The sequence below is a fragment of the Nicotiana tomentosiformis genome, chromosome 6 (genome assembly GCF_000390325.3).
Source record: "Nicotiana tomentosiformis chromosome 6, ASM39032v3, whole genome shotgun sequence".
In the NCBI taxonomy this organism is placed as follows: Eukaryota; Viridiplantae; Streptophyta; class Magnoliopsida; order Solanales; family Solanaceae; genus Nicotiana; species Nicotiana tomentosiformis.
In genome coordinates, this window is record NC_090817.1 from 65981093 (window position 1) to 65992838 (window position 11746).

The 11746-nt window shown below is 39.3% G+C and overlaps 1 protein-coding gene across 1 annotated transcript; it reads left to right on the forward strand.

Annotated features, from left to right (window-relative positions):
* The first annotated feature begins 2423 nt into the window (after positions 1–2423).
* Positions 2424–3716, forward strand: LOC104104376 (HVA22-like protein e). Its single transcript, XM_033658231.2, has 5 exons — positions 2424–2610; positions 2715–2741; positions 2858–2980; positions 3085–3244; positions 3516–3716. The coding sequence occupies exons 1-5, from the start codon at positions 2564–2566 to the stop codon at positions 3534–3536; spliced, it is 378 nt and encodes a 125-aa protein (XP_033514122.1). The 5' UTR covers positions 2424–2563; the 3' UTR covers positions 3537–3716.
* Positions 3717–11746: the final 8030 nt, after the last annotated feature.

The following is an 11746-nucleotide window of genomic DNA, read 5'->3' on the forward strand; positions in this document are numbered from 1 at the left end:
TTCCTACCATTTTCTATTTTTTAATTTCCCTCTCAATGACGGAAAAATAAATTCCGTCTCAATCCTACTCCTACTCTATTGCTTTTTCTTCTTACAACCACTTTCTATATTAATTTTTTATTCTTTCTTTCACTGTCTCCATCTTTCCTCTTGTCCTTTTCAGTTTAACTCACTCAGTTTTATTATGCCAATTGTTCTGAAAACACCTTAAATGAGGGAAGCGAAGTTTACTTCAATTTGTATAGTTATTATGTAACACCTTACATAGTTGAAGGAAAAGTTGAAAACGTCAAGACTTCTTGGGCACAATGAGATAGAGAAATTGTTTTTAAAAAAAAAAAAAAAGAAGTGATAAAATGATAGATAACAGTATACTATCTGATTTGGAGTAAATGTTCAACAAATCATCTTAAAAGGTGCTTATTATCAGTTATTGCAATACGAATCACACATTTGCATTAACATACTAATGACATTAAAATTAACCACAATTCTAATTTTAAATCTAGCATTAAGCCAACAGAGAAATTCAAAATAGAGAAAAGTCAAAATAATTGATTATTATTCCTTCAGTTGTCCCAAAAAGTCTAATATATATTTCGAGAGTCAAACTTCTTAATTCAGATGGCAAATTGAGATATAGAATCTCAAAAGTTTAAAATGGTGAAGCTTTTTAAAATTCTATATTTGAAAATTATATAAAAATTATTATTAGTCATAATAGTTAATAATTTAAAATACTTAAATGACATAAAAAATCGCACTAAAAAGCCACTCATTTGACACTCTGAAATTAAAAAAATATCAGCTTTTTTGGAGAGAGAGAATATTACTCCTATTGTCCCATTTATGTGATATTTTTTGTTTATTAAAATTTAAACTTCTTAGTTTTGACTTTTGACTATGAATTTGAATATAGAATTTTTAAATTTTTTAAAATAAAATTTAAAATCTACATAAAAAGTATCATATGTTATATTAATAATTAAAAATTCAAAATATTTAAAATATATATGAATGATTGCGGTCAAAAAATGATTCGTTCATATAAGGGGACGGAGAGAGTACATACCAAATAAAAAATAAGCAAATTGTATATCCGGGAAGCATTAGTACAATTATCATATAAATAGAAAATCAAAGGATCGGAGCAACATAGAAATCTGAAATATTATGTGGAAAATTTAGAAACATGTTTAGTTTAAGCATCAAGTCTGATCCTCGAAGGGAAGATGCCTGTTAGTTCTTCATATCTAAACCATGAGTAAACAGACAAAAAAAATGATGAAGACTATCAAACTAAACCACATACTCATCTGCCCATCTCACACTTAGGATACTGTCAGAAAAGTTAAAATTTTAATTTTGTCTGGGGACATAAGATTTCTCATTATCAAATTACGTTGCTCGATCGGGAACTTTCAAAGGATTTCTCTCATAAGCTTTCGGATCTCTAAGGCTGTGATCTCTGTCAATTTTCGACGTTGACCATAGATCTTGCAACGGTAGTAGTCAGATTTTTGTCATTATATTGACGCTTATTATTGTAGACATAAAGACACGAACGGCGATATTACCGTGGAGAGAAAATCGGTATGAATGGCCTGCAGGTGTTACTGGAAAGTGGTATGGTTGTGTAGGTGTTGCCGGATGGATGCCGCTGTGAAGGAAAAAGGGACAAGAGATTTCTGTATATTCATAGTGTTGCACAAAGAGTAAAAGCGAACTTATTCCATAATTGTAATGTAATTGGGATGGCAATTACAAAATACGTAGAAATATGAGGAAGAGAAAAGGCGTGACTTTCAAGCGGAAGAGAAAGAGGCGTGACTTTTTAAGTTTTAATAGATCACTTAGTTAAAGGGCAAAAAAGGCAAAAATCTGACAAAATAGGAAAATAGATATATATAGATATATAGATAGATATATATCTATATATAAATATATAGATAGATATATAGATATCTTAATAAAAGCGGAGGCCATTCACGGACAATATCACAATTCACAGGATGTGATAGATCAAGATTATTTTCCTTTATTTCCATTTGGGTTATAATAACTATTTTGAACCTAATGTGCACATGCATTCTTGTTTTTGGTTTCAATCTAGTTATTTTCGTAAAGTTGTTTAATGTTGGTGTAAGAGATTGAGGGGTGCCTAAGAAATCTTTTTCTACTTTATGGGGGTGTGACATCTAAAAGAAGAATCTGACCCCTTTTCTATTCTTCCTTTCCTTTTTTCTTTTTCGAAAATAATGTACGTACGTGTCTATAGGTGTAAAAGTCAGATGCCTGGTCTGGTTGCAAACTTGAGCGACCGCCACGTATCTTGCCGCTTTCGTCTTATAACTTTGTGCTGTCAACATCTCTGTTGCTTGCTAACAAGTTAAGAAACTTCAATCCAAATCTAGTATTCTTTTGTCATCATCTCTAAACTCCCTTGTCAGTTCTCACTGGTTGCAGATAACACAAACTTATAAGATCAGAAGACTCTTGTACTGTTCTCTAGCCTCGTAATTGCCCTTTCTTACTCAAGTTTCTTTTTTCAGCAGCAGATATCATGGGTAAATTCTTGACTGTAATCACCCACCTTCATACTCTTGCTGGGTAATTTTCCTTTTCATTTTTCATTTTCCATTTTCTTCTTTCCCTTTCTTGTGAAGCTTTAACTTCGTTCTGATTTTAATATTTTGGAAACGAACTCCATGCAGGCCAGTGGTGATGTTGCTCTATCCTCTGTAAGTACTCATTTCTTTTTCTTGAAAAAAAAAAATTGATCCTAAATGAGCACTCTCTATATAATTAATGCCTTTTTCGATGATCTGTTAAACATTTTTGTTTCGTATGAATAAAGATATGCATCTGTGGTGGCAATAGAGAGCACATCGAAGCTGGATGATGAGCAATGGCTTGCTTATTGGATTCTCTATTCTTTTCTCACTCTTATGGAGATGGTCCTTCAGCCCGTGCTTCAATGGTTCGCAACCTCCTAATTCTTAAACACCCCCCTAAGCAAAGAAAAATAACAATGTAATTTATTTTTTTTTAAATACGTGGGTTGAATATTTATTTATGTTGTAGGATACCAATTTGGTATGATGTGAAGTTGGCGCTAGTGGCATGGCTGGTACTTCCACAGTTCAGGGGAGCTGCTTTTATTTATGACAAGTTTGTTAGGGAAAAGCTCATCAACAAATATGGAGCTTCACATTTCAGAGACAAGTCTCCCCCTCCAGCCAAGGTGATTGTCCTTTAATTTGTTTCTCATAAATAGATTATATAGTTTCGTTTATCTTTTAATTGTGGTAGCTAAAGGTATTAACTTTAATAAATTACAACGCGTTCATTTATTGCATTTCACAAAAAAGACTACAATACTGTACCGCATTTTCATGGCAATCTTTTTGAGAGAGAATAATATACCCATGAATGTAGGCAATATTTCTGATACCAAGTCAGTAAGTTGATTCTTGTAATTTATCTTCTTTTTGTTTTATTGGCTTTTGGGACAGGTGGAGCGTGAAACCCAGTGAGGATAGAGGAGGTGAAGGATTAATCTACATATGTGGAATTAAGCTTTCCTCTTTCGTTTTCTAATCAGCGAAGAATTACACTGTATTTTAGTGCTGTAGATCAAATGAGCAGATAATGTGGATGTCGTGAATGTTGTATCATCACTTTAATATATACAATCTGTTTGCTTGTTAACGAAAGTGTCTATATATATTCTTCCAATTATTTAGTCAGAGAGATGCATGTCCGGGATTAGAGCTTGAAATCTATTCTCATTAGAACGTAATTGTATCGCGAGTGTGTTCAAAGTAGTCGATCTGCATGTGTCGCAAAATGAGTGCATATGAAAAGCGGATGTGATTTAACGCCAGAACTGACTTATGTTAGAGCTAAAAATTAAAGTTTTTTTCCTTTGTGTTGTAAATCTCCAATACAGAGGCATATTCTCATTGGAGAGTAAGAAAAACTCCGAAGACTCAAAGGAACAGTTGATTGAAGCCGGCCTTCTTCTGTAAAACGAATCAAAACATGCCTGAGATCTGCTGCTCTTCCATGCCTTTTTAGAGTGAAATACTGTCAGGGCAGGCTATTCAAATTTACTATTCTTAATGCGAAGCATAACATGTAAATATATATGTAAAAGTGATGAACTAATTAAACTTTCAATGAATTTAGTGCTAAAGATTTAATTTATTAAGTTAAAACTACAAAATCATCTTATCAAGTTTAAATTTCTAAATTTGTTATACTTATTAAATGAAAATTCTGAATTCATACCAGGTTAAATGCTGAATCTGAATTTTCTTTTTACGGCTCATGATTGGCCTTTGAATTTACGGAACATGCAATGTTCGTGATTCAGCAGAAGCATGCCAAGATAACTAAAACAAGCTTTCTCATCTGTTTTAGTGTAAAAGATTACAAGCAGCAAGTTTTAACACTAAAAATAAGGGAGGGGAAAAAGGATCATTATAACTACAAGAACGAGAGAACAAGAACAAAAAGACCTTTGATGAAAGAAGAGAAATCACAGCGGGGAGACCGTAAATAGTACGAGAGAGGGAAACCTTAGATTTTCCGTTTGTATAATGTCACAAAAGGAACTTTGGGTGGGTATAATTTGATTTAAGGGTTGAAGCTATTTTGTTTCAACCATTTAGAAAGTTTACATGTTTTATATTTCAGTGGATTCATTTTCTAGACTCGTCCCAAACAAAGCTGAGTATGTCACTAGGTTGGACATTGCTATGTACGTTATGCTATGCGCTTAAAGCGGATAGATACTACATTTTCCGTAGGTATTACATCCAGTAGGTAAACTGTTTATCCGAAAATTGGTACAGTTGAATTTGTTCGTGGTTTCTAGACAGGTGGATTAATATGGCCCAAAGAAGTGTTGAATTAATCAATTTGGATGCCAAATACTTAGCCCAAAATGCAGATGGAACTATAGATCTGAAGAGCCCGAGGACAGAGTCTCCGGGCACAATAATAATAAGACCAACAAGCTAGAGAGAGAAAAATAGTATCAAGATGCTGTGTTAAAATATATATTCTTTTATGTCCAAAAGACTGTCCTTACAATGGGCATTGAGCCTATTATTTATAGCTCAGTGGGCGTAATGGCCGGGCCCACTACTAATGACAATTATTGAAGTGCGATAATGGAAACCTAACGGTAAACATAAATGCTCAAAACTCTGTAACGAGCCGTTACTCTTTAATACTATGGAATATTCTTTATTAAATGCCACCGGGCGCAGCGTGCTTAATGTCTTTATGAAGTTGCCTTTCTCGATGACACATGAAGTAGTTGTACCCGGTTTTCCGTCCTTCCGGCTTTGGTCCCACGTGTCCCCTTATTTGGTAGCCACGTGCCGTAACATATTTTACCCAATACAGATAGTCCCCATGCTTTCCGGTGACATAACTTTGTGTTAACGAGAAGTTGGTGAAAATCCTCTTTTAGCAGGAATTACTATAATTCCTTTTGGAGGTTACTGATGGTTGATTAGACGCCTGTCTCTCCGCATTTAATGCCCCGAACACGCGTCTTCCTATGATTTAGCACACCTTTTACCGGTTATCGAGGTAACCTTAGCCAAGTATTTAGCTGCTCAAAACTCCAACTATGCGTATCAACTTCCCTTTCCTTTGAGTCTCAAAACTGCTTGAACTTCCGACTTGTATCCCTGTTCTTCATCCCTTCTCCAATTTCCTTCAAACACAAAATCTTTTCTTCCCCTTTTCTCATGGCATCTTCATCCAAATGTACTGGTTCTTCGAAGAGCAAGAACAAAAACGAGGATTCCGCTCTTCCAACAGGAAGTTCCATAATCACATGAAGGCTCAATACTTCAAAGGATTTTGAAGAGAAATTTCCCACTGAAAGCCCTCGTTCTTGGGCGGTTAGCAGGTACTCATCTTCCATTCGTCCTTCCAGTATTCCTGTTGTGAAGGAAGATTGCAGCTGCCAGGAACTGGACATTATTGCTCTTGATTTATCGGAGCGAGTGACTCTTCCCCGGGAGGGTTTTACATATTTTTATACGTACCCCTTTATTTTGGGAGTGTTTTCTTTGACCGGAGATCTTGACACTGTGATAGCGAAATTTTGTCTCCGTTATCAGGTGTGTTTGGCACAGGTAAGTACTTCTGTGTGGAGGACGGTCGCCTGCCTTCGGCGCTTGTGCCTGGAAACCAAAGAAGAGCTAACATTGGCTCACATGGTGAACCTGTACTCCCCCAAGATCTTCCGCGGGGGAATGATAAACCTTTGCAAGCGTGGCCACAACGCTTTGATATCTAGCATGGATGATGACAACGACCGAGGGTGGATGAAATGGTTCGCTGTAGTTGCCTCTGGTGACATTATTCCAACAACGGCTTCATCTTTTCCAGTTGCTTGGAACCTCTCTCGTAAGTTCCTTTTAACATGTCTTTTCCTCCTAAATATTCTTTCCCGTTTGTATAAGTATTGATCCTTTAACACCCATATGTCACAGCGACTTGATGGATCCCACTGGTGGTAGAAGGCTTGGACCGGTGGGTTCAGAAGATTTTGGACATCACCACGCCCGAAATTCGCTTGTGGAAAGAGTTGTCCATTAAATACGGATGGAAGGCCAAAAATTATGGTAACTTAATTTTGCCTTGCTTTAGCTTCTGTTTATGAGGAATTTGGTTGGACCCTTCTTATTCGTTTATGATTCATAAAATTAGGTCTACCTGCGGGCTCGGTTGAGGTCCCCAAGGAGGATGCTTTGGCCGACCCTGTTGACGCGGCGAGGCTACTTCAAGAGGCACTTACTCGAACTGGTGCCTCCGAGTCCGCTTCGGGCGCAAGCGTGTCTTTACAGAGCCCCCGGCCAGAGAACAAACAACCAAAAAGAAGGCGTTCCTCTACGGTCGGGGAAAATAAAAAGAGGGCAAAGGTGATGCTCCCGAGTCATCCCTAGTGGCGACATTGGCTGGTCCTCCTTTTGGGCCGGTCATCGACACTGTGATGATCAATGATGATAAGGGAGCTTCTTTACATAGAGGACAACAATCCTTATCCTCTCAACAGGGTGCTCAACCGGTTGATGCAGTCACATCCGCTGAGGATGATGTCTCGGCACTTTGGGGAGAGTTTGATTTGGTGGAAAATTCCAACCCCCGTTCTCTGGCCCCAATTATTGTACCCGGTACTGTGAGGCAGAGTACCGGGTCCTTGCCGTCTTCGGTTGGTGAGCACCCAACACCCAGTGTTGCCTTCGATGCAGTTGTTTCCCGTTCTTCCCCTTTATCAGCTTTATCACAACTTTCTTCACCACCAACAGCTGCTACATCATTTTCATCTTCATCCACGCTTCCACCAACAACATCATCTCCAACGGCCACACCTGACCGTGCTAAAGGAGTTCCTCTTCCTCGATCCCCTATTCAAGGGAATTTGGGGAAAATTATGTTGTCCCTTCTGAAGATCCTCAAAGGAGGAGGAGTGTTACCATTTTGGTCTCTACCAGGTGCAACCTTCTTTCCCGGCCGGTGGAGCTTGCAAATTATCTGAAGCCCTTGGCTTCAGAGAAGGATTGGAGAAAGATTCAGACACTCTCCGGAGAGTGTTTGTTGAACAATGTCATGCATAATGCTGCAGCGGTATGTTTCTTTCTTCCTTTGCTATTTTTTCTAGCTTCTGAATGAGGCATTTTAAGTTTTACCTTTTCTTATCTTGCAGGCCAATTTTTTTGCTTCTGAGGGCCTACAAAGGTTAATCCGCGAGAAGGACGAACTCTCTTCTGAACGGGATCAGCTTTTGGCAGAATGGGACCAGACTGTTCTTCGCCTCTCGAAACTGGAAACCAGGCCCACTGAGGTCGTTGTTTTGGAAGCCTGTTTGCGGCAAAGTGAGCAGGAAGTGGTAACCCTCAGCCAAGAATTTTGGCCGCTGAGGGCTGGTTTTGATGAAGTCAAGGCTAAATGGGCTGAGGTCTAGAATGCCATTCTTGCTGCCAACGATCGTGAGGCTGCTGCTGCTGAAAGGGTAACCAATTTAGAAGTAGCCTTGAATTCTAAGGTCGAAGAGTTTGCTACTGCGGGGGCGAAACATGCTCGGTTAGAGGAGAAGTATAAGAAAACTATCGAGCACAACATGTTCTATAGTTCAACTATTCATGATCTCGATGTTAGTCTCCAGTCTGCCAGGTCCGCCCAGGAAAGTTTTTCTACCGAGATAACTCAGCTCAAAGAAGAACTCAAGGGCCGAGAGGCTTCCTTCGTTGTTGAAAAGACTTATGCTATGTATAGCATGAGGAGGAAAACCTTGGAAGAGGCCAAGACTGTTATCTTTGACATTGATGTCGAAATTGCTAAGGGCCGAGAGCTTGAGTTGGCTGCAAAAAATGGACTCCCGGCAAGGTCTAATGCTCCCGGTTCTTCTGATTCCGTTTCCGAGTTTTCGGACACTGAAGAGGAATTAGAAGGAGATCAAGCTGGAGAAGATGTTGAGCCATCGGTTGAACCGTCTACTGCTACCGGTGATATGGATACTTCCCTTCCTCCTGATTCCGGTGATGTTGTAGCTTAGCTTTTTCTTTCCCTATTTCGTATTTCTTTTGGCACATTCTTGTAAATGAAGACATATTTTGCTTGAATATTTGTGCATATTTTCCTGTATGTGGTCTCAGATGCATTTTCTTCGATGCACTTCTATCTCCTAGAATTATCCCTTTTACACGAGGGTTTCAATAAGTATTTGCGCAAGTTTGATTTCTGCATCTTTTTCATATGTGGCTTTGGGTGTATTTTTCCCCGATAGAATTTTTGGTTCCGGGCATATATTCTTCCGGAACCAACATTTTAACATGAGGGTTTTTATAAGAGAGGGCCCTCTTATGTTTACGGTGCTCTTGAAGAGGACGTCTCCTATTCATTACAGCATTAACATTTGAAGTACTTGGTTAACTTTCAAATGACAAAATTAGCTCATCGTTCAGACAAGAAACAAGATAAAAGCAAAAGTATTTCATTTCATTCCTTCTGTTTTCATAGTTTACATAGGCATTTTTCTATGTAGAAAAGAAGTTGCCATGACTTGTGGCTATCTTGTACAACTTGTTTCTACGGGGCTGTCTATGCAGTCCCCGGTCCCGATGACGCATGGCATTCAGTGTTGCCTTGCCGAATTTTCATTCCAGGTTGACGTGGCATTTAGTGTTGCCTTTCCTAATTTTCGTTCCCGATTGACATGGCATTCAGTGTTACCTTGCCGAATTTTCGTTCCCGGTTGACGTGGCATTCAGTGTTACCTTGTAATCAAATCATTATCCCCCCAGTGTTCGAATGCAAAGAATGCGAATTGGAACACTAGAAGTCTTGTGTCATTGAAGATCCCGCCAATGAATCGCTAGGTAATCCTTCATTCGGCAACATATCTTGATTCCCATTAGGAATCTATGCTATCGAGCGAAAGAAAACCTAATAGCCCTCTAGTGGTTTGTGCTCGTGAACGATCGTGTAACCTATGCTCGGTAGCAAACTTAACTTCCCGGTGGAAATTTGCTATGGAAGCAAAGATTACCTTATCGTCCCGAAGGTCTTATCATTATTGTCTTCGTAATATGTTTTTCCATTGCTTCTGTTTGTCTGTTGTTTGTCAGCAGTAATATTTTTTGAGGTGAGTTATCTATTCATTAAAAAAAAAAAAGAGTTCTGCATCTCGGGTGAACAAATAGGCGTGGGGAAGACATTCCAGTTGCTAGGAAACTTGTCTTCGATGTGGTTTTCCAACTCGTACGACCCCTTACCAGTGATAACTGAAACCCGGTAATGGCCTTCCCACGTAGAGGCTAATTTGCCCGCGTTGAGTTCTCGGGTGTTCTGAGTCACCTTCCTCAAGACCAAGTCTCCCACTTTGAAATAATGGAGGTTGGCTCTTTGATTGTATTATCGCTTCATTCTCTGCTTTTGAGCTGCCATTCTGACATGTGCCAAGTCCCTATGTTCTTCAAGAACTTCCAATTTGATTAGCATTGCCTCGTTGTTTGACTCTTCATTTGCTTGAAAATACCTTAAGGTTGGTTCCCCTACTTCCACCGATATCAAAGTTTCTGCATCGTACACAAGGGAAAAAGAGGTTTCTCCTATGCTTGACTTGGCCGTTGTTCGGTAGGCCCATAGTTCCCCAGGTAATTCTCTGAGCCAATGGCCTTTTGCTGCTTCTAACCTTTTATTTAGGTTTTGCACAATTGTTTTGTTTGTTGACTTCGCTTGGCCGTTTGCGCTCGGATGGTAAGGTGAAGAGGTAATCCTTTTTATCTTCAAATCTTCAAGGAATTTTGTAATTTTTGCGCCGATAAATTGTGGCCCGTTGTCGCATGCAATATCTTTCGGTATTCCAAACCTGCAAATTATATTTTCCCACAGGAAGTCGACCACTTCGCGTTCTCTGATCTTTTGATAAGGACCTGCTTCCACCCATTTTGAAAAATAGTCAATCAAAATTAAAAGAAACCTTACCTTTCCAAGAGCCGGTGGTAGTGGTCCGATGATATCCATTCCCCATTTCATGAACGGCCACGGGGACAGAACCGAATGCAGGGGTTCCGCCGGATGATGTACTAGTGGTGCGTGGCGTTGGCACTTATCACATTTTCATACAAAGTTTTTGGCATCCAGTAATATCCTTCTCGGACTAACTTCAGCACCAGAGAATCTACGCCTGAGTGGTTGTCCATATCCCTTCATGGACTTCTCTCATGACATAATTAGCTTCTGATGCACCTAAGAACCGGGCCAACTGGCCGTGAAAGGATTTTCTGTACAATTGGTCTTTCTTGAAGCTATATCGTGCGGCTTTGGCGCGCAACGCTCTCGATGCTTTGGGGTCTTTGGGCAACTTTCCATGCTCGAGATAATTAATTATCCCGTTTCTCCAGTCCCAGACTAGACTAGTCGAATTTACCTCATAGTAACCATTTGTGTCCAAGGCTAAGTTCATCAGTTGTACTACCGTACATGATTCCGGTCCTCGAATTTCTGTTGATGAGCCTAGATTTGCTAATGCATCCGCTTTCGCGTTTTCTTCCCTCGGTATGTGGGTTATTAACCACTCTCAGAATCGTGACAATAAATCCTGGACCTTTACGACATATTGTTGCATACGCTTATCTTTGGTGTCAAACATTCCGTAGACCTGATTTACCACCAACTTCTTTTGGCTTCGAGAGAAACAGAGGGCTTGACAAGTATTCCTTCAATTCTTTCAAGGCTTGTCGACATTTCGGTGTCCATTCAGAATTATTTTTCTTTTTGAGCAGTGCGAAGAAATGATGATACTTTTCCGATGATCGGGAAATGAACCTGCTCAAAATCGCTAATCTGTCTGTTAGTCTCTGGACTTCCTTTACGTTGAATAGTTGATTCGGGATGTCTTCTATGGCCTTGATTTTGTCGGGATTTACCTCAATTGCCCTTTGTGAGACCAGGAATCCTAAGAATTTACCTGAACTGACCCCAAATGCACACTTCTCGGGGTTAAGCTTCATATTATGCTTCCTCAGTATGTCAAATGTTTCTTGCAGATACTTCAGGTGATCACCTGCATTCAAAGACTTAACGAGCATATCGTCTATATACTTTCATAGTCTTTCCTATTTGTTTTTTGAACATTTTATTCACGAGTCGTTGGTAAGTGGCTCCGGCATTTTTTAGCCCGAAGGGCATTACGTTATAACAATATGTGCCAAAA